The sequence below is a fragment of the Ipomoea nil genome, unplaced genomic scaffold (genome assembly GCF_001879475.1).
Source record: "Ipomoea nil cultivar Tokyo-kokei standard unplaced genomic scaffold, Asagao_1.1 scaffold2848, whole genome shotgun sequence".
Classification (NCBI taxonomy): Eukaryota; Viridiplantae; Streptophyta; class Magnoliopsida; order Solanales; family Convolvulaceae; genus Ipomoea; species Ipomoea nil.
This window is the reverse complement of record NW_017619276.1, coordinates 942666-966843: the sequence shown is the minus strand read 5'-3', so window position 1 is coordinate 966843 and position 24178 is coordinate 942666. Positions and strand designations below refer to the sequence as shown.

General features: G+C 37.4%; 2 protein-coding genes across 2 annotated transcripts; both read right to left on the bottom strand.

Annotated features, from left to right (window-relative positions):
• Window positions 1-4790: 4790 nt before the first annotated feature.
• On the bottom strand, window positions 4791-6661 carry LOC109160493 (protein FAR1-RELATED SEQUENCE 5-like). Its single transcript, XM_019308780.1, has 3 exons — window positions 6390-6661; window positions 5737-6192; window positions 4791-5631 (listed from the first exon to the last, which is right to left on the bottom strand). The coding sequence occupies exons 1-3, from the start codon at window positions 6659-6661 to the stop codon at window positions 4791-4793; spliced, it is 1569 nt and encodes a 522-aa protein (XP_019164325.1).
• Window positions 6662-22777: 16116 nt separating this feature from the next.
• On the bottom strand, window positions 22778-23358 carry LOC109160579 (histone H4). The gene has a single exon (XM_019308865.1). The coding sequence runs from the start codon at window positions 23302-23304 to the stop codon at window positions 22993-22995; it is 312 nt and encodes a 103-aa protein (XP_019164410.1). The 5' UTR covers window positions 23305-23358; the 3' UTR covers window positions 22778-22992.
• Window positions 23359-24178: the final 820 nt, after the last annotated feature.

Sequence of the window (24178 nt, the reverse complement as noted above, 5' to 3'; positions counted from 1 at the left end):
GCACTTAGAACTCACACCACAATAACTTTCACCACACAAGAATTCCCATAGGAGAAATCAAGAAAGGAGAAATCTTAAAGAAAGACCCTTCATAGCCAAGGAAATTAATTAAGGCTAAGAGGTAATCCATGTCTCAACAAAACCTATTTTCCTTTCTATAAATCTTCTTCTTTGGCTCCTTATTCTATACTTGTGTCTTGATGAAATCTTCTATGATAATTGTGATATGATCTTGATAATTGTTGAGATGATTTTATGTGTGATCTTGATGATCTTGATGATGATAAGAGGATCTTGATAATTGTGTGATGTTCTTGATAAATCTCGATGTTCTTGATTTTTAAAGATAAAGCATGATTTTGTGATTTAAATATAATTAGAGCCCTATGTTGAATCATGAATTTCGTATTGTGATTTTCTTGGTATATTTGGGTGGGAATTCACATGTTCGGGTGTTGATTATGTTTAGAAGTCATGATAGGATGTGTCCTATGTGATCCTTGCTTTTGATCCATTAATTGTCTACGAGGTGTCGTTATTTGCGTTTAAAAGTGTCTAAGCATGGTTTCGGGTTCCACGAAGGATCCCGGGACGTTTATTTTAATAAGGAGTCAGTGGGGGTAGGGGAACCTGCCACCTACCCGCTGCCTTAAAGAGCACCGCCGGCAGTGGGCAGCCGGCGGGCAGGCGACTGCCCGCCGGGCACCCGCTGCCCGGAAGCTTATCGCCGGCGGGTGGCCCTCCACCCACCGGCTACCCGCTGGTTTGCTGCCTACTTCGGGTCTTTGGCTTCCCTGTTTGATGTTCCCCAATCCCTGTGGTGTCCCAACGGACCCCGTTTGTCGTGCATGAGTCTAGTTTGATGTTTCGGGTGCTATTCGTAGGATATGAGAGTCTTAGGAATTGCATGCTAGTTGAACCGGTAACCCGTTGGCCTAGGTGGAAGATGCATGAACCCCTTAGGTCTATTCTTAGTATGTGAATGATCACACGTAAGTTTATTTATTCGTCTCCCCCTTCCCAATGTGCTAATACGTGCTACTATGTGTTATGTGATGCATGATACCCCAATTTGGTTGCGATCAAATTGGGTGTTCCTGAGCTACGGTTCAGAAGTTGGCTGCGGTCAAATTGGTTACTTATGAGCTGCGGGTTCATTTTCCTGGCTACGGTCAGTGATTCATTTCTTGGGCTGCGGTCCACGTGGGACTCGTGTGCTATAGTCCACCGACTGGACGCGCCAGGCGGTGTGTAGGGCCATTAGCCCGAGGAAGGCTGTAGCCCACCGAATGAGTGATCAGGCGGTGTGTAGGGCTACGGTTGGCTACGATCCACCGAGTGTATGGGCCAGCGGTGTGTAGGCTCGTAGTCTCCGAAGATCATCGCCCACCGAATGAATCCCTTAGGCGGTGTGTAGGGCTTGATCTACTACGACCCACCAACTGAGTTCGTCAAGCGGTGTGTAGGGTCGCAGTCCCCCCTTTAAAGAGGATCACATTCCACTGACTGAGCGCGTCAGTGGTGTGTAGGGCTATGATCCGCCGTCGAGTTCGTCGACGGTCTATACGGTTGGTTGCGGTCAACCCCTTCATGCTGCAATATGAGGTAGGGTGCTGCGGGGCCGTGTTAGTACTATATGTACTAACCCTCATGTTTGGGGCATGCGATTGGTCCCGTGGCGCCACCAAAGTATGCTTGTGTGACTTGAATGATGATTGAATGTTTATGTGGATGATTTGAAAGTGAACGGTGACCTTAGATACATGTTCTTTATATTGTCTCTATATAACTGTCTATCATCGCTTAATGTGCTTATCCCTATCTGTTGAGTCTATCCCTGGTTTTAAAGCTAGAGTCTCCTAAGTTTATATCTTCCTGCTTCAAAATGGTTTTCATATATATATATATATATATATATATATATATATATATATATATATATATATATATATATATATATATATATATATATATATATAAACATCAACACATGGGATTCAAAAACAAAAGATCCAAACCGTTAAAAAATAAAAATAAACATCAACACATGGTTCGTTTATTTTTATTTTTTAACGGTTTGGATCTTTTGTTTTTGAATCCCATGTGTTGATGTTTATATATATATATATATATATATATATATATATATATATATATATATATATATATATATATATATATATATATATATATATATATATATATATATATATATATATATATATATAGATATTGGATCCAATGAGACTCATATTTTGATGAGACGGTAAGATATAATCTGGTTCGTTTATTTTTATTTTTTAACGGTTTGGATCTTTTGTTTTTGAATCCCATGTGTTGATGTTTAGTAAATGAGGTAGGGACATTGTGGTCTTTTGCTTGTGTTGTTATTTCAGATTCCATAATTATAGCGTGCGTGGGGGGTTTATACGTGTGTTATTTATGGGATGAAACCAATTACAGTTTTGTAATTGCGATTGGACTCTTCATATCTCTTTGTCGATTCACTTCCAGAGTCTGTCACCTCTCTCCTCCCGCGTCTCGAGGGCTTCTCCAAATCCGATGGTAGCGGTGTCCCTGTGGTGTCGTCCTCTCCTTTTTCGGTCTGTTCTAGTAACGCAAGTGGGTTGTGAACATGGCGGATTCTTCTAGCAGGAATGTTAAGCATCGGAGGGGTGTTTCTTCCGCGTCTTCTCAAGGTATTTCGACTTCCTGGTATTTTTTGGGTGGGTATCTGGTTTTCCGGTGGGGTTTTGGTTCGGGTGGGGTTTTCCGGGGGAGGGGGGGATGGGGTTTTCGAACGGGTGGGGTGGGGGCATGCAGGGGTTGGTTTGGTTTTTTTTTTTTTTTTTTTTTTTTTTTTTTTTTTTTTTTTTTTTTTTTTTTTGCAGTGGATGGGCTGTCGACGGTGGTGGGGGGGTTTGGGTGGGTATCTGGTTTTCCGGTGGGGTTTTGGATTGACATGTTCTCATTTATTATAATAATGTTCACCGTATCTTTTACTAGGAAATGGTGTGTGCATTCTTAGAGTGACGTTTGTGCGTAATTCTGTATTTGCTATATTTGTTGTAATTGGCTCTTGTTTTTGTTTTGAATTTTAATTCGACTGTATCATATGTCCTTTGCAACTTAGCATTTTCTGCGAATATTGTGAAGCATATGGTAGTAGTAAGTAGTGTGCGTTATTCGTATGAGGTTTGTGCGTAATAAAGAGATTACTAATTCGTTGATGCGTTATACGTTCTAGGCTTGTGCGTAATCTTATATTTGAAGTGTATGCATTTTGTTGGTCATATTTGATGGGGTTCATTAATGTTTGTTTTGTTTTAGGTATCCGAAATATATTTTGTTTTTTTTTTGTTTTGTTTTTTTTTTTGGTATGCAAGGTATCTTTAATCTTGATTGGCTTGTCATGTTCTCATTTATTATAATATATATTGTTCACCGTATCTTGTACTAGGAATTGGTGTATGCATTCTTAGAGTGACGTCTGTGCGTAATACTGTATTTGCTATTTGGTTGGTGCGTTTTAAGTTTTATGCCAGTGCGTAATAATGGGATGATGAGATCCTGATTCTGGTCTATGCGTTGGAGAGAAAAAGTGGGTGATCTGGAGTTTGGTTATTTTTTAATATGTTGTCTGTTTACATTTTGTTGCTCATAGTGCATTTTTTTGGTATGTCTAGGTGTCATGGCTGCAGAGCCAGTAGATGCGGGAGAGACTGTACATGTGGTGCCAGTGCCGTTCGCTTCATGTATGACATTCTACTTTTTCATGGTAACTCACATCGTGTTTCAAATATCAACGCTGCCTTGGGGTCTGGACCCATTGATCGGTGAAACATCGTCCGTTGCTACAGACACTTTATGTTTAATCTCTGGACTTATTCCCGCTTTTGACAACGTTCTACAGTATTTCCGTTTATTTGACTGTATGCCGTTTGTTAGATGAACAATGCCGAATACAGTTGTCAGACTCGTGCTATTTTTTTTTGTTTAAGTGTCCTTTTTGTGTTATGCTATTTTGCTTTCATGCACAAACCTCCATCTGCACTAATTTCCCACATGATTAAGCTTCTATTTTTCCACACGATTACATAATTAAGTTACAATGCATTCATTGCAGCAACTATTACCCATGTACGCTGCCCGCATTTGTAAAAATACATGCCCGCAAACGTCACGTTATAATTCGCACATACAAAGTTACATGCTCTATTTATCCCTTACAAGCGAACATACATTAGTCGTTACTCAGTACTAATTTATTTATCGTACTAAAACAGTTCCGTCCCAGATAATGCAGGTGGCTAAAAATTGCTCGGTTTTAATTTTCATGTGCGTGCGTTTGTGGTGTGACGTTTGGCGTATTTCTGTTACAAAATTGTACTTTTGGATTATTGTTTTCATTTTTTTGATTCATTATATATATATATATATATATATATATATATATATATATATATATATATATATATATATATATATATATATATATATTTTGCTTACGCCACATTGCATATTGTGATGCGGTGTGCGTTCTTGGTGTGAGGTGTGTGCGTCATACTGTAATCCCATACTAGTTGGTGCGTGCTACTTATTACGCTTGTGCGTCATCCTGTCCATTATTCAATTCGCTAACATTTGTTCACATTTCATTCTCAACAAATTTAACTCACACTTTCGTGTACACAACGCGAATATCAAACATAACCATATGTTCTGGATAAAAATTATTATTTAAAATCTTTTTCCCTTTTCGTGCGTTCAATTCTAACCACATATAATCATCACTGCTTTTGTGGGCAGCTCCTACTATTATGCCCGGTCGCCAAACCACAAGTTTTGCACGTTCGTTTTTTCTTTACTTGCTCCGCCATTGCCAGCTCCTTCGCTGATTTCATTCGCTTCCCAGACCCTTTCGTATTTGCCACCGTTGGGGGGTGCACTACAATTGTGTTTGGGGCTGGCACACCACAATATGTTTCCATAACCGCCTGTTTCCCGTTTACTGTACTCCCTTCCTGTCCATCCTCGCGCATTTGCCCTTGAAAATCTTCTATCACATCAGTCAGTTGTCGAAGTTTGTCGGTCCTCCCTCGTGCCATGGCTAAATATTTGTAGAATGCATTAATTAGGTTACTTTCATCTTTGTTGTTTTGTGGTGTACTCTCTTCGCCTTCCTCTCTCTCGTTGGTTGTATCGAGATTTGTGTATATTCCTGCTTCGCGGGTCCATCTGGGAGTAATGTGTTGTGGAGGTATTTGACTTATCTGTTCATTCTTCAAAACAACAAAAACATGTCGGCATAACAGTCCAATCCTTGTGTATAATCGGCAGGTGCATGTCGTGGTGTTGCTTCCATATTCAAGTATGACCGTGTACGTCTCCTTGTTCCCGTCCACAACGACGTATGTCTTCGATGTCTCATCTTCCGTTATTGATCGCACTCGACATGTATAACAACCGGCATAGATTTCTTCTTGCACTTCGTAAAAAACCTTTAATGTGTACACCGATGCTGCTTCTCGCTCTATACGCAATGAGGTCTTCAAAGGTGGGGTTTGTCCCTCGCACGCTGCGCTTAGTTCAAGGTGTGTGTTACGCTGTGTCTTTACTGCAGTCTCGAATCTGTTCCAAAAATCAACCAGACATAGGTGCTTATTACTATTTCTTTAGAATACTCTATTCTCTGATTCAGAACGTGAAGTCGTCCTCAAAAGGCCTGCCATGAACACATCATCAAAGAATGCAGGCACCCATGACGCACGGTCTTCATACATACGCTTCAGCCACCTGTTGTCGCTTAGCCCGTATTTACCAATAACTGCATCCCATGTACTCTCAAATTCGTCGATTGTTGATTTTTCATTCCATACAACAGCATTTAGTGCACGCCAGAACTCATCATTTTGTGCCATCTCAGTACCAACTTTATCACCCACCTTTGTCATGATATGCCACATGCCATAACGATGCCGAGTCCCGGGGAACTCCATTGCAATTGCCACCTTCATCGTCGGATCCTGATCAGTTACGGTCAACGGGGGTATACTTCCCATTGCATCCTTGAACTTCTGTAGGATCCAACGGTATGACTCCACGTCTTCCCTATCGATCATTCCTGCGCCAAATGTTACACATCTCTTATGATTGTCTACGCCGGTGAATGGAACAAAAACGAGCTTGTACCTGCCACCAACATAAATAACTCATTACACTGATGACGTGTTTTTAAATGCTGAACCAGCATAATGCACAAGCCTCATAATAGTCACGCACACACCGTATTAATTTCAGTCTGCCAAACCGTTTGTCATCTGCTTAATATTAATTAATGTTTTATTTGATTCATATTCGTAATGCCAAACCATTAAACCGGTACATACCTGTTTGTTTGATATGTAGCATCAAATGACACGACATCACCAAATGCTCCGTAATTTTTCCGTGCCACACCATCCGCCCAAAACAGTCGGGCCAAGTTGTCTTGCTCATTCATTTCGTATTCGAAGAACATATTTTTATCATCTGCTTTCTTTGCAAGGTACTTTGATATTACCATTTGTGCATCTCCCTCCCTCATGAATTCCAATATCTCTCTCTTGTAATTCTTAAAATCTTGTTTAGTAGCTCCCACATTAGCGACACCACCAACCATCTCTGCGTATAGATCAAAACTCTTACTTGATCCGATGTTGATTTTCAGACAGTTCGTTAGGAATTGTTGGTGTCCAATGTCCAGCTTCCTATTCACTTTCATGAACGGTTTATATCTATCCTTGCACAAACTGTGCGTGTGTTCTTCTTCGAAACCTTTTTACTTCGTATCCCCCCCCGATACCCAGTTTGAATGCGATCCTCGCCCGACACCCTACTCTGTTAGTCGTACGTCGCCGCTTTTGTTGTTTTGGTCCTTCAATTGTACATGCTGCTATACCCGTCGGCCCCTTAAAACCTTCTCGAGAGCACACCAATCGCTTTCTCAATATTGTTCCGTATTTGTTCTTTTCATCAGAACTGCGCCGCACATCAAATCCGGCGTTTGCCGTGTACTATATATAGAAATCAATCTCGGCATCTAATGACTCAAATACTTGTCCTTCAAATGGTTTCAGACATGGATCACACTCTGGTATCCAAACCATCGTGCTACCCGGTGGTACCTCCGTAGCACAATCCCTCTCCTCAGCATTTTTTTCAACGTTATCTGTAAGTGACAAACCAATACATTAGTCCATAAGATGTTATGAATAATATAATATTCACTTGCATACAATAAACACAACCATTGCATTAGATAATTGTAATGAACTGTACATCTTATTAGTGATAACGCACAGACCGCATATAATACACATACGCACATGCCGTGGGGAACTAACGCACAAACCCGATTTCACATTTATTGACTGCCATCCATTATTATAAAAATACTTGCCATACCTTTGAAGAAAATCACATTTAATCAAAATCATTTTATTGCACGTCATGACAACGCACCTTGGAGAAATACACCCACTGGTCGTCCACCGAATGCCATGTAATACAATAATAAAAACACGCACATACCGACGTGAACTAACGCACAGACCGACGTTACAAAAACACACAGACCTCATTGCATGCACTATCCAAATAACAGTCATAAACTCTACTTTAGTGGGAATTAATGCCTCACATGATTTCATGCACACCCATTGTAATACTAATTTTACAAACCAATTACTTAAATTCAAGCATAACCATTCTAATTCGAATGAGTAAGGTGCACACGCCGCATTAAACGAACGCACAAACCTAAATTCACCCACAAACCAAATCCCACCCATTCCAATAAAAACACACACAAACCCCCCCAAATGCGACGTGTCCCCCTCGCATATTAATATAAATACATCCACCAACACATAACAATGCCCACACCGAACAAACAAAACGAAGCACACGCCGTACAACCTGGCTGCACAGACCACTGTACAAAACACATTACAAAAATTGAGTTTGCAAATCTCTTACCTGTGGTTTGAGACATGTTCGTCGAATGAAGTTACGTCCGGAACACCCTCTTACTGCTCACGGTTGTGCTCCAACAACTTCTATGCATAGTTGACAACTAATCATTTCTATTATACTTGTGATATTTAATTATGGAAAAGATTCTAATCACATTATAACCAAAATTAACACATTAATACAATTACTTTTAAACCCTCCTATTAATAATATTCCCTATTTTACATTACATTCCTAAATCAATCTCATCCATCCATTACAAATGTACAAATGGATGAGATGTCATCTCACCATCTCATTTTAGTATAGGGGTCTCATGGGATCCGCACCCTCTATATATATATATATATATCGATATGTATTTCAACGCGTTGGAGTGGGTTACCAGCATCATTCGCTGAACAGATATATTTGGCTTTCAGGCACAGATGAGTAAACCCCGGAGCGCGCTAGAGATCCGGAGCGTAGATTAGTTAGTTTCCCTTTCGGCTTGCGTGTCATGATTATGTATTGACATTGCTTTGAAGATATTTAGTTAGTTTAGCCTGTGTATCTGAGTTCTCCAGCTCAGATGTGGCATAGCACCCCGCACTCTTATGTTTGATTTTGGGATTTAATGAGAATTCACCTTTATTATATAAGTTTTAAAAGTTTCAAAATTTCGGGGTGGTACAATACTCATCAAAAAAGCGAAATAGATACGTCTTAGACTTCAACTCGCTCACATTCATTCCCATAGCCGGCTTCCAAACAGACGAGATCGTATCCCTAAAGAACGGAAACTTTACTGGCCGATCAGCTATCAGCCGTCCAATTAGATAAAACTCCCCTTGATCACCAACAGGGACATTGGGGACATTAGTGAGTTGGTGAATGTCCTCCACATCGTCGATATCAACTAACGTGAGGTTAGCTATCGCATTGATCGAGCTCGACGAAGCCATGCAAAAAGCGGCGATGGCAAAACCCTAACGAACCAGAAACTCTAAAGATATATATTCATAATTTTTGAACTTCATACTCACAATTATTGAATCTCTATATTCATAATTACATAACTATATGTTCATAATTATGTTCACAACACTATGTTCATAATTATAGAACTATATGTTCATAATTTTTGAACTATATATTCATAATTATGAATAATTTTTTAACGGTGTCTACCTTGCAATGTGGACACAGTTCCACAGCATAATTTGTCGGGTCAATAGTACTTAAAAAAATATTTGGACTTCTCAATACTTGCCCACATTGATGGGCAAGCAATTATGGCCCTGTTTGGTAAAAAAATTGGCCTATAGGCCAATTTATGCTTATTTGACCACTATTAATTGTTTGATTTAGTTAAAATATCAATATAAATGTTTGGTTAATTAGCTTTTGCAACTCCAAAAGGCTAAAATTCAAAAATTTACTCCAAGCAACTTTTTCTCAAAAAGAAATTATACCAAACAGCTATCAGCTAACAACTAATTTACCAAACACTTTTCTACAATCAGCTAATGTTATCAACTATTTATACCCTCTAATTAACACAATCAGCTAATAGCTATCAGCTATCAGCTAACAACCATTTTACCAAACAGGGCATATATGTTTGTAAGAGGAGCATTGCTCAATACTCTTACAAACATAATTGCTTGCCCAACAATTAGGGATGGCAACGGGGCGGGGGCGGGGGCGGGGTGTAACAACCCAAAATTTTATTTTATAAATCCGGTATTAAGAAATTCCAAAATAGCTATTTTCACTCCATTAAAATTTTTTTGCGATCAATTGGTGTTTGGATAAATTATTTTTGTCACTTTTAAATTAATTCGACACCAAAATTTATTTTATTCGAAATTCCTAAAATTTCGGGTACTTCGCGTACAAGTTTTAAATCGAGAAATTTATCTTAGTGAGACCGGGAGAATTCAAAAATACTTTAAACAAGGGTTCATCTAAATAGCTTTTTGAGAAACTTCATTTTCAACCCCAAAGTATTTAAAGTTAGCATTTCTAGCCTTGGTTCATGATACTAGGTGAACCACATTCCTCCAAGATGGCATTGCCTGAGAACATCATCTAGCCAAGCCTTTACCATTTTGCCCTCATCCAATCATTTGCTTTCTACCTAGGGTTTTGGACCATATATAAACTTCACTATTCCATTGTTGATTTCCTGATCTCTTTCTTTGCCTCTCCAAACATTTGTCTGCCAAGTAGAAGGGGAGAAACAACACAGTAAGTTTATCTTCTTCCCCTTTCAATCCTAGCTTACATTTTCTCTTCTAGTTTCATCCATCCTCTGAGGTTCTAGGCTAAGGTTGTATGGTTTGTTTGGGAAGTTTAGGTGGTGAAGGAGGTGCTAGCTAGGTTGGGAGGAAGAAGAGATCCAAGCTAGAAGAAGAAACTACAAGAGGTATAACCCCATGGATTCTTTCTTGAATTTTGGCTATGTGAAGCCTTGTTATTGAGTAGAAATGATGAGATTTTGTTGTGTTTATGCTTAGAAGTGATATAGTATTTCCCTTTGAGTTGTTGAGAATGTTTTGGACTTGTTTGGTTTGAGTTTGCAGATGAAAATGCCATTTGGTGCACACACAGAGTGCACCAGATCAGACCAGCGGCCCTAGCCGCGGCCAATCAGGAGGGCCACCGGCTAGAGCCGGGGTTACACGGGTCTAGGGCACGGTCCTAAAGGAGGGCTGCCGCTAGACTCGATGGTGTAACGAGGCACATGGGGCGGCTCTTGAGGAGTCCCGCCCTAGGTCCCTGAGTTTTGATCTGAGAAGAATTTGTGCAGTGGCCGGGCCCTTGTGGCTCAGCTATGTGCCGTTTTGGGCCAAGTGTTACGGGCCCTTGTGGCTCGGCTCTTCGGGATCGTCTCGACGCACGTTTTGGCTTTGATTTTGTTGAATGTGGATAAAAAATGAGTATGGTATGAATGATTTATTGAAGAATTGCTACACAGTTCATATATTTGTTAGTTCACTGTGTATAAGAAATACTTGACTATGTGATCTGATGATATTTTTGTATTGAGTAGAGAAGCATGATCCTTTGAGAATATGATTTATTATGAAAGCATGACTAGATTGTGATATTTGATCAATGAGAAATGTAGCATATTTTGTTGATAGAATGTATAGAATTTGCTATGTGGCAAACCGAGCATGATATTATATTCTTGAGTATTTCATGTTATTTTATACATGGTTTTGAAGCATGTTATAGAGTATTTGGCATCTCGCATATGTCATATTTTTTTTTTTATCAAACTCAAGACCTCTCACATTTATTTATTTATTTTTTTTTTTGTAAAACTTTATTTCATCATCAAAAGAGGCACAAGGCCTTTACAAGAGGCATATGTCATATTTCAAAAATGCATAAGGGGCCAACGTGAGCCCAAGTAATATTTTCAAAAACCATAAGCATGTGGTATATCATTCTTTGATGCATTGAGAAGTAGTAGAGTTGTTGCATGCATGAGATTGATGCATGAGAGATATATCTATGTATTATCTATATTGGTGAGGTTTTGGAGGATACCGGTTGGACTATGTCCTCTCGGGAGATATTTATGGACATTGTGGTCCCAGTATATGTAACGCGGCGTATTCCCACGTTACGAGGTCGGAAACTGCCCGCAAGCTTGGAATCCTGGTCAGGGGGTGTGCACACTTAAAGTTCGATACCAGATTCCACATCGCGAGAACCACGTGATTGGTTCCGTAGACGGTAGGAGATATTGGGTCGGATTTACGCCGTTCCCGATGGGGCAATTCACGCTTCGGTGAAACCCTGAGCCGTCTACGAGCGAGAAGAAAAGAAAGTGAGTCAAGAGAGACTCAAGAGAAAGAAAGTGAGTCAAGAGAGACTCAAGAGAAAGAAAGTGAGTCAAGAGCAACTCAAGAGAAAGAAAGCGAGTCAAAAGAGACTCAAAAGTAAGAAAGAAAGTAAGAAAGAGACCTCCACAGAAAGTATTCTATTTTTACAATGAGTGTATACGAGTATATATATATATATATATATATATATATATATATATATATATATATATATATATATATATATATATATATATATATATATATATATATTTATAGTATTGCATGAGGTTGCATATGAGTATGAATACAGTATTGCACGAGATTGCATATGAGTATGATTATAGTATTGCACGATATTGCCTATTGGTATGATCATAGTATTGCACGAGATTGCATGTGATTATAGTATTGCACGAGATTGCATGTGATTATAGTATTGCACGAGATTGCATGTGATTATAGTATTGAACGAGATTGCATATGAGTATGAGTATAGTATTGCACGAGATTGCATATGAGTATGAGTATAGTATTGCACGAGATTGCATATGAGTATGATTATAGTATTGCACGAGACTGCATATTGGTATGATCATAGTATTGCATGTGATTATAGTATTGCACGAGATTGCATGTGATTATAGTATTGCACGAGATTGCATATGAGTATGAGTATAGTATTGCACGAGATTGCATATGAGTATGAGTATAGTATTGCACGAGATTGCATATGAGTATGATTATAGTATTGCACGAGATTGCATATTGGTATGATCATAGTATTGCACGAGATTACATGTGATTATAGTGTTGCACAAGATTGCATTTGAGTAGAATATCATATGTGATTGAATAATGAAAATGTTGATTTAAGATTGTAAATCAAGCATGCTCATGTAGTTATATTTGAAGCATTGTACATCAAGTTTATGTGATGAGAATTTGAGAGCATGAGAATACATGTTGTATGGGTTTTATTAGCATGATCCTACTTGTAAGCATGAGTTGCTTGTTAAGTTAATTGAGAAGTTATATGTTGAAGTATCTAAGTTGTTCAGTCTTTTATATATATATATATATATATATATATATATATATATATATATATATATATATATATATATATATATATATATATATAAAAAGCATGTCAGTTGATATTATAGGTTGCAAGCATCTAGAAAGTTTGTGGTAGCCCTAAAGATGTTTTGAGATGAGTTTATTGTTTACAAGATAAATCAAATGTTTTCAAGTATATGCTATAATGCTTTACAGGGTTGAGTGTGGTTATATTTAACTTCGTGCTGACGAGTGTTTTCCTATTTGTCTATGTGTTGCTTGCAAAACCCCTTTCAGGTGGGCCCAGCAGTGAGAAGAAATCGAGTTAGATTAGTCTCGTAGTTTGAGATGTCTAAACTCTAGTTATGTTGATGACTTTGTTTCCGGATTTAGACTCTTGGTTATTATTATTATTTTGATGATAATGTAGACTTTTGGGGTGACTTTTCCCCCCTTATGTTTTTCAGTATTTATTATGAAATTTAGATATTTATTTTATTTCTAGTTTTACCCCTTAGCCTGTGCAATCACCACGGAGTGGTGGTTGTGGCGGTGACATTCCCACTAGTTATCTTTTTAGTTATTAATTCCGCTGCTTAGTTTATGATAAGAGTTAATATCATCTGAAGTTCTCCGAGTATAGTGGTTTTGCCACGTTTAGTCCTAAACTTTCAAATTGACCATTTGTGGTCCTTTGACTTTCAAATTTAACCATTCGTGGTCCAAGTTAACCACCCATGGTCCTTCAAGTTTCGAAATTTAACCAGTAGTGGTCCTCATGAAAGGACCATGGTTGGTTAAAATTTAATAGTTGAAGGACCATGTGTGGTTAACTTGGACCACGAATGGTTAAGTTTGAAAGTCGAAGGACCACATATGATCAATTTGAAAGTTTAGGACTAAACATGGCAAAACCACTATACTCAGAGGACCTCAGATGGTATTAACTCTTTATGATAATGTTGGATTAGAGTTATGTTTAAGAGATAGAAAAGTGGGGTGTTACACGGGGAGTATACTCCCCGTCCTCGTCCCCGCTACCCCGTCCCCATCCCCATCCCCGTCCCCGTCCCTGTCTCCTGCGGGGAGTTGGAAAAATTCCCCATCCCCGACCTCACGGGAAATTTGGCGTGGACGGGGAATCCCCATCCCCAGTCAACCCCATAGTCAAACAGTAAAAAATTAGTACAATTTTTAAAAAAAAATTTGAAATCTATAATTATATGATTCATTATTCATTTTTCAAATCAATAGTAATGCATGTATGACACAGTAATGATATATCATAAACATCAACAATTATATGAATCCATTCAATCCACAACCAAATAATTATATGAGTTACTTTCAAAGCCACCGTAACTCCACTGCCTCCGCCTCACATGTGACAACCCAAAATTTAATTTTATAAATTCGGTTTTAAAAGATTCCAAAATAGTCATTTTTACCTCTATAAAAAATTTTGCGATAAAATTGGTGTTTAAATAAATTATTTTGAGCCACTTTTAAATAAATTCAACACCGGGACTTATTTTAAATCTAAAATTCTAAATTTTGGGTACATCACGTACCAAGTTTTTGATCCAAAAGTCAATCTTAGTGAAACCGGGAGAAATCTGAGGAAGCTAAACTAAGTGGTTGTCTAGAAAGTATTTTTAGAAAAATCTATTTTGGACCCCAAACTATTTAAAATCATCTTCTAGACCATGGTCCATGATACAAGGTGAACCATGAGATCTTATAAGCTTTGTCTGAGATATTTTTTACCAAGCAAATTTACTCTTTTGCCCTCCACCAATCATTGGTGATCTACCTAGGGTTTTGCACCCATATAAATAGAACCATTCCACCTTGTTTCTCCTGATCTTCTTCATTTGCCTCTCCCCTCTTTGAGCTCTGTAGAAAGGAAGAAGATATAGCAGTAAGTTTTCAACTTCATTTCATCCATCCATTTATTTTCCTCATAGTTCCATCCTTACCTCCAACCTCTGAGTTTCTATCTTAAGCTTTGTTTGTATTGGTTGTTGAGGTGTTTAAGAGGTGAAGGAAGTAGTGTTTAAGTAGAGTGGAGGCTGAGATCCATACAAGAAGGAAGAACAAGGAGAAGAAGAAGCAACAAAGGTATAACCCATGGACTCCCACCTCTTTTGATAAACTCTGTGAAGTCAAAATAGATATGGAAATGAGTAGAAATGCTAAATATTGATGTGTTTGAGCTATTAAGTGATCTATTGTTGATCTATGATGTTGTTGAGGATTTGAGAGTGTTAGAATGCTTGAAATTGCATTACAGGTGAAGAAGAACTCTTCTGGTGTACAGACAGTGTGCACCAGACAAGTTCACGGGACTAGCCTACGGCCTATGGCAGGGGCCGTTGGCCAGCCCAGTGGAGAGGCGGCCTCAGGGCATGGCCCATGGCAAGGGCCGTGACCCTGATCCGTTGCTTGGCGGAGCCAAGAGGCGGGCCTCCTCAAGCCCCACCGCAAGCTCCGCCAGGCCGCCAAAACTGTGCAGTGGCCAGGTCCTTGTGGCTCAGCTATGTGTCGTTTCGAACCGGGACTCACGGACTCTTGAGGCTTGGACACTCGGGATCGTACGACGTACTAGTAGAATTTGGTTTTGTTGATTTTGGAGTAGAAATTAGCAATTTACAGTAGAAATTATGTTGATTCATGCCTAGAAGTAATCTGTGTATATTTACATTGATTGAAAATGTGAAGATTTGTTCTTGGCTATTTGTTTAAGAAGCATGACAATTATATGATTGTTATATTAAGAAGTATGATCAATATTTGATAAGGTATGCTAGAAAAGCATGCCTAAATGCCTTTTATGACTTGTTGAGAATTTTGCCAAGAATCTTAGTTATTTGGTGGTACAGAGCATGAAAGTTACTATACAGTAAAGTGAAGTATTGAAGCATGTTGTCCATTTTGAGTTTAAAGAGTATGATCAATAATTACTAAGTGTTTGCTAAGAAGTTTGTTAAATATTAAAGTGATGAGCATGAAGTGGCATAATATTTGTTTGACTATTAATCAAAGAGAATTTGAGATAATTCTTAAAGTAAAGAGCATATTTAGCATATCATGAACTAAAATGCATTAGTGGCTCTAAGTAAGCCTAAGTATTCTTTCAAAAACCTATATCTATTTTGGAAAATCATTATCTAGTTGCGTTGAGAAGTTGCATGATAATTCGATTCCCAATTTGTGAGAAAGAGAAATTGTTTGAGATTTATGTGCATGAGCTTGCATAAGTAAAGATTTTTGCATAAGAAAAGAAATTGCATGAGAAAGAAGTTGCACGAGATATATAGGTTAACTATCTATTGTAAGGAAAATAGCGTTTTTGAGGACCGTTAGGACTATGTCCTTTCGCAAGAAAAGAGAAAGCAAGAAAATTTGAGAAAAGAAAAGGACATTGCGAGCCGACAGATTTACCATGTAACGAGGCGTATTCCCACGTTACTAGGTTTGATACTACCAGTCGGGCTTGGAATCCTGGTTAGAGGGTGTGCACACTAAAAGTACGATACCTGATTTCACAGAGAAAGCAAACAAGAAAGAAAGATTAAGAACCAAGAGAGTGGTTCTGTGGGCAAGTTGAGTATTAAGCCGGCTAGATGGCCGAGCATGTATAGGTCCATTCACGAGTCGTGAAGGTCCTACCTCCCCCACGAGTTAGAGGTTCCTTAGATATGGATGTAGCGGATGCACGAGATTGCACCGTACGCTAGGGCTTCGCTACGGCGGAGTACCTGCCTCGCACAAGAAGAGAAACGAGGAGTATGAGAAAGATTGAGCAAGAAGAGAAAGCGAGTCATTGCGACTCTAAAGAAAGCAAGCCATTGCAACTCTAAAGAAAGCAAGTCATTGCGACTCTATAGAAAGCGATCAATGTGAGTCTAGAGAAAGTGAAGAAAAGCGGGTCATTGTGACTCTAACAAACCTCCACATAAAAAGTATTTCTTTTTAAGAGCGAGAGTAGGGGTGACCGCGGTTCCGGTTCCGGTTCTGCAAATGGACAAACCGAAATCGGAACCGCAAAGTACGGTTTTCGGTTTATGAACCGGTGGTTCCGGTTAGAACCGTCTAACCGGATTTTATAAAAAAAAAAAATTAAAAAAATAGAAGCCTAAAGAGGCAAAGACCAAAGTTTGGTCTTTGCCTCTTTGTGCCACTTCCCACTGCCCAATGCGGCGGTGAGGCAGTATGCTGCAGGCCTACGGCCTACAGCCAACAATTAATTTTATTTTTTTTAACAGTTTGGAACCGGAACCGTCCGGGTCCAAACCGGAATCGGCGGTTCCGGTTCCTTTATTCCACAAACCTTAACCGGAACCGGAACCGTACGAACAATTCCAGTTACAGTTCGAACCGAACCGTGGTCACCCCTAAGTGAGAGTGTATATGTATATCTATCTATACTTATACTAAAGCATCATGTTCATCTTATTGCATGATTAAATGATTTGCACGTGTTGCATGAAAGTATTATAAGAAGCATGACTTTATATTGTTATTTAGTTATATGATAACATGAGATTGCTTATTGATTTATATGGTAGCATGAGATTGCTTATTCAGTTATATGATAGCATGAGAGTGCTTATTGAGTTATATGATAGCATGAGATTGCTTATTGAGTTATATGATAGCATGAGATTGCTTATTGAGTTATATGATAGCATGAGATAGCTTATTGAGTTATATGATAGCATGAGATTTCTTATTCAATTATATGATAGCATGATATTGCTTATTGAGTCATATGATAGCATGAGATTGCTTATAGAGTTATATGATAACATGAGATTGCTTATTGAGATATATGATAGCATGAGATTGCTTATTGAGTTATATGATGATATGAGATTGTTTATTGGGGTAAATGATAACATGTGATTGCTTATTGGAATATAGGATGATATGAGATTGTTCATTGAGATATATGATAGCATGAGATTGCTTGGTAAAGTTTAAGTATATTTGTACCCATCAGTTGGGCATGAGTAATGTATTTCGCCATGATTATATATATGTGTTTATGTGAAAGCATGAGATTGACTTATGAGTCAAATGATTGGGAAAGTATGCCTATTTGATATTCAGGTTGCAAGCATATAGAAATACTGTTAAGTATGTGTAAATGATTGTGCAAAGTGATTAAGAATACTTGATCTAAGTGTGTGAAACAAATGTTTTCCAAAAGTATATACTGTAGTATTTTATAAGGTTGAGCGGCGTTATACTTAGCTTTGTGTTAACATGCTGTTTTCTACTTGTTTGTTTGTTAATCCCTTTCAAGTGGGCCAGTTCTTGAGAGCGATCGAGTTAGACTAGATTAGCTTAGTGTGCTAGTTGTAGTCTAAACTCCTATTCAGTTATGTTTATTTTGAGACTTGGTTGTAGACTTATCTAGATGTTTTTTATGATATTGGACACCGGGGATTTATTCCCCTAATTGTTTAAAGTTAGTTAAGCTTGACATTGTTTAGATTTGTTTTCCTAGCCTGTGCAATCGCCGTGAGTGGTGATTGTGGCGGTGACACCTCTTAAAGTTGGCTTAGTAAGTTTATTATGCTCGTTTAGTATCCCTTTCTAAGTTAAGAATCTGTTAATAAGGTTTAATAAAAGTGGGGTGTTACAAGTTGGTATCAGAGCAGTACGAACTGCGGGAACTTAGGAAGTTTGACCCTTAAGATTGAGTATAGGAACTCTAAGTTGAAGTACTAAGATGATCAAGTTAAGAAGAGAACTCTAAGTGAGATCCTAGGGAAGACAAGATAAGGAAAGAACTCTAAGATCTGAGATCTGAGATGAGAAAGACTCTAAGTTCAGTGACTATGTATGAGAACCAGAGTTAAGAAGAACTCTAAGTATCAGTTAGGAACACGGTGAGGTTGTGAGCTTCCTTACACTTGCTTAACTGTTTATGTGCTTTATCAATGTGTTTAAAGTGCAACGTGCTTATCTTTTGAAAGTAGAGAAGTTGAAAGTGAAAAACTAAAAGTTTAAAGTTGAAAGTAGAAGTAAAAGCTGAGAGCTAAAAGTTGAAAGTGAAAAGCTAAGAAAGCTAGAAGTTGAAACTTCGAAAGTTAAAGTTGAAAGAAAAGTTAAAAGTTAAAAGCTAGAAGTTAAAAGTTATAAGTTGAAGGTAGAAAGTAGAAAGTTATGTGATAAGTATAAGAGTTATACATGCATCCTGTTTGTGTGCTTTTGTTGCGGGTAAAGTGATAGAATAAGTTCACAGTAGACAAATGTTAGTGATTAAGTGTTGTCCCTGTAGTATCGTAATGGTGCCAAGAAGCAACGTGTGGATTCGGAGCATTCATGGAACGAATCTTCCTGTCGTCGGGGAACATCAAACTCAAGGGGGCACGCAAAGCCAAAGGAAGAGAAAAGCTATAGAAGACGCGAAACAAGTCGAGAAGAAGTCAAGACTTAACCGTCAGGGTCACCCAAGACAAGGCCCAAGAGTAGCAAAGAAACATAAGAATGGAGGAAGACACTACCATTGCAAGAAATGAGGGAAGGATCACCCAAGAACTAACTGTAGAGGGGACCCGATCAGGTGCTTCAAGTGTGGAAGGTTGGGCATCGAGCCTTTGAATTCTACGTAAACCAAAAAGGGAACGCCTTGAGTTTAGGACCTAATGAGAGTGGACGTCAGCTGAAGAAAAGATCTTATAGGAACCAGTCTGGAAACAAGAATGACAAGGGTGGAAAAAGGGACAACCACGATAGTATCAAGAACAAGGGAAGTGAGAAAGAAAACCAAGACCAAAGTAGCGATGGTGGTAATCAGTTGATGTGTGGAGCTCAAGTGAGGATTGATGGTGTGGAGACAGGTATATTTTTAATGAACGCCATACTCGTTTAAGTAATATAGTTGATTTTGGAATTTCAACTTTCTGTGACTTTTATGCTTTTTTGGATAATTGGTGAAGAGATCTTCAAGGGTTAAACTCAAAGAATAAAAGTTAAACTTTGAACATAGAGAATTGAAACTTAAGATTGGGTTACACAAGAGTAAGACAATTTCTTTTATCTTTAAGGAAATAGGAAAGGGATGACTTAGGAGTTGTGAACTCCAAAAGAGTGAAGTTTAAGATAATGGATAGTAACATTGGACCTTGAGATATATGAAGATAAGAAGAAACGTTGTAAGTAAGTTGTATGATCTTATGAAGTGCGAAGGAACTAAGAAATGAATTAAGTAAGAAGGGAAAAGTAAAAGTATGTGGATTTAGGAATGATAAGAAGTGTGAGAACTTAAAGAAAGAACTATAGTAATGAGCATGAAACAAGAGGTAGTTGAATTCCTGATAGAATGATGGAATAGTTTAAAAAAAAGAAAAAAAAAAAAAGTTTGGTAGAAGTAAACCTAAAGGAATTGTTCAATCATTGGACTTCCTTAAAAGAGAATGAGACTTCGTGTCAAAGGACTTTTGAAGGGATGTATCGTGGCTAAGACAGGAAAGAAAGTAATGCTAAGAGTTTCATTTAAAAGGAAATGGTAAAGACTATCAAGAAGGGAGAAATCAAAACTCGGAGTGTATTGAAACATAAGAAATTTTGGAAAAGATTTGAAAAAATGAGAGACTTGTAGGTTGGCAATGCCAACTAAAATGGATAAGTCTTTAAAGCATATTGAAGAAGTGTGATCGCAACTCGTCGCGTGTGAATTCTCTAAATTAGAGAAAAGTGAACAAAGCTATTAAGAGGTAAGCAACAAATTAGTAAAAGTAACAAGGATTGTTAAGATCTCCTGTTAGTGGAGGCACGACACAGTATCATGAATCACTTGACGAGTGAAGTAAATGACAGTTTGTATTATCAAGAATCTTTGGAAAAGTACTTGTTAATCGGTTAAGTTATGTTCACGAAAATAGTAAGGAAATCATAAAAGGAATACACCAGTTCTAATTGAAAGAAAGTTACTATGATTAACTTATAGTAAAAGAGAATTACGATTGAGTTAGACCACAATAAATGGACCAATGGACTGACCTACCTCTAAGATGCGTTATCATGCATGGTAGGAAAGATGAGATTATGATGCCTAATTTTGTTGTAATTAATAGCTTATTATTAGTATACTATTATATTAATTATTAAAATAACAAAATATATTTCTAATACATAACATCTATAGACAAGGACAAATAAAGTATTACAAAATAATTTATTTATTTTTAATGAAAACCTATTCTAAAGATGTCATTGATAATTTAATACAAGACTTCCGTTAAAAAATTCTTTTGTAAATGTTGGCTCATTTCAAAAATATTGTTCCTAAGGATAAAATTACTTATCAAATAATGACATTTTTTTAGTATTACTAATTGAAGAGGTTGCACGTTAATGGATATATGCTCACACAACTCCCCTCACGTGTGAGGTGGGTTCCAAGCAGCGCTAAGATAAGATTCGAACCCATAACCTCTGGTCTGGCTTTGATACCAAATTGAAGCATGTGCTCCATCTCAAGTAAAAACCTAAGCTGATAGTTGGATTACACGTTAATGCCTATATGCTCACATTACTGACTATGTTATAATATAGTATCTGTTCATATCTATTTTTTCTCAATCTATTAAAATATAAAAAGTCAATATCGCTCCACTAATATTTTTTGCAAGCAATTTTTTAGAATATTTAATTTTTTAGAAAACTTGTTTATGCAGTAATGTGCTTCTTTAATTTGATTGCTGACTAATTTACAGAAACATTTAATTTTCTAAAGAATATAGATTGACACCCCATCTCCGCTGGGAACGGAAATAGGAAAAAATTTCAAAAAAAAAAAAAAAAGGATGGATAATATATGTAATTCTTCATCAGAGACAAGACAGGATACCCCTCTTCGCACACTCTGTCTCCGAATAATCATATATATATATATATATATATAGAAAATGATTAAATAAGTCCCTAAACTTTACACCAAAAATCAATTAGGTACCTAAATTTAAAAAATGTGCAATTAAATTTTAAAACATGACAAATTGAATCAATGAAACCTATGAACCGGTAAATGACATGTGATTGCAGCTTGCAGGTCATTTTAAATTCGACAAAAAAATTCGACAACCAACGACGACCAAGCTATCGCTTGTCGCATATACGACGGAAGGCGACGGAAGGCAACCTTTCATGTCGCCTTCTCCGATGAAGGCCACCAGAACTGGTGGCTTTCCTCAAAGAAGGCTACCTGAAAGGGTTTCGCCGACGAATATTAATTAACTTTTGGTGTAAAGATTATTTTCAACACTCCCCAACCTGCCCGGTTACCATCCCTAATTGACAAAAGTACTTCGTAACTATTATTATACTTTCAGGTATTGGTATACCCTGTGGCTTATTTCATGTTAAATTAGAAAGTCTTTTACTTAGAGTTAAATCCATTTTATGTTTTAGATTTTACAGATAACAGTAAATGAACATCTATTGATCCTTAAATATAAAAGGATTTCAATCATTTTTTATACAAATGAGTTAACTCAATATATTTTTATGTTTATTTTTTTAAGAAAAAAAAACGTAATTAAAAACCAAATATCTTTATAATTAATTGCATTAAAAACTACTTTATTGATAGAGAATAGGAAATAACATGCCACAAAAGTACTAAAATCAAATGCAATTATTCTGATTTAAAAAAAATGAAATTAACTTTTACATTAATAACACACCGTAGACCGTAACAAAGTCTCACTGTATTATATTCTAGAAAGAAAAAAAAAAAATAGACACTATTACAAAAGATCTACTATACAGTCTCTTTACTTCTATTCCCTGAATTCACATAAAAATGTTTACATCCTAGAATGGAATGGAATGGAATACAAGTTGAGAATGTAAAATAAAAATTCACCAAATATTTTCCTTTGAACAAACTTTTCATAAACCATTTTACAAATATTACGAATTGCAACGAAGAGTCAAATAGAAGATATAAAATTAAGAAAATTGAGAATTCATAAGAACTGAAATTCATTGAATTGAAATCAGAGTAACATTGTCACAATAAATCTGAGATTGATTCAGAATAGAACACCAAAATATACACCGCCGATAAGAAAAGCTAACCGCCGAATCCGTACAGGGTGCGGCCCTGTCTCTTGAGAGCATAGACGACGTCCATTGCGGTGACCGTCTTCCGGCGAGCGTGCTCGGTGTAGGTAACAGCATCGCGGATGACATTCTCAAGGAAGATCTTGAGGACGCCGCGAGTCTCCTCGTAGATGAGACCGGAGATACGCTTCACTCCACCACGGCGAGCCAGACGGCGAATGGCCGGCTTCGTGATGCCTTGGATGTTGTCCCGGAGGACCTTACGGTGTCGTTTCGCTCCTCCCTTTCCCAAACCCTTACCGCCCTTTCCACGCCCAGACATCTTCAGAAAGTACTTCTCTTCTAAGCTAAGGAAATCTGAACTTCGAAGATTTTTGATTGCGCTATAAAAAGATTTATTTAAGATTTATATACGGAAGAGAAGTCAAGAAAAACCGTTGGATTGGTGATGATAATTGACGGTGAGAGATGGAGATCTGCGTGATGCGGATTGGAGCTCTTTAACGCCGTTGATAGCATGTTAATCTACGGTCTAGAGTTGCTTAATGCGTGACAATGCAGATCGTGGTTTTTTAGGATGCGTGTGGTGGTCCCGCGTGTTTGGATTTTGAATTTGGGTAAACGAAGTCAAAATTTTCGATAAACCAGCAAATAATTAAGATTCATATTTCATAGGGTGAAAACTTTTAATATTTATAGAACTAAAAGTGTGTTTTAGGAAATTTGGAAAATGACATTTAGTAAAATATTTTCTGAAAAATAAGTTTTTTTTTTAAAAAAAATTATTTTTATTTTTAGTACTAGTATTTTCATTCGTGCGATGCACGGAATGAATTTGTTGTAATATATTAAGAATATTTTGATCGCTATATAATTATTTAAATGAGAACATCAAATATTATATAGTGCAATTGAAGGTATAGTTTGGATTGATTATGTGTTTTTTTTTGAAAACCAAATAACCAACTTTCATTAAAACAAATGTGCAATACAATGCGGTAAGGAAATAGACCAAATAACATAATCAGATTGCGAACACGCTGTAGACTCAGAAATTTTGAACCCGACAAAATGGGCTGATAAAGTTATTATTGGGCCAATGTTGAGATTGATGATTGGGCCGATTTAACTAATTGGGTCATATAAATTTAATTTAATTTAACAGGACCAATTAGATTTGATTTGGGCCATTGAAT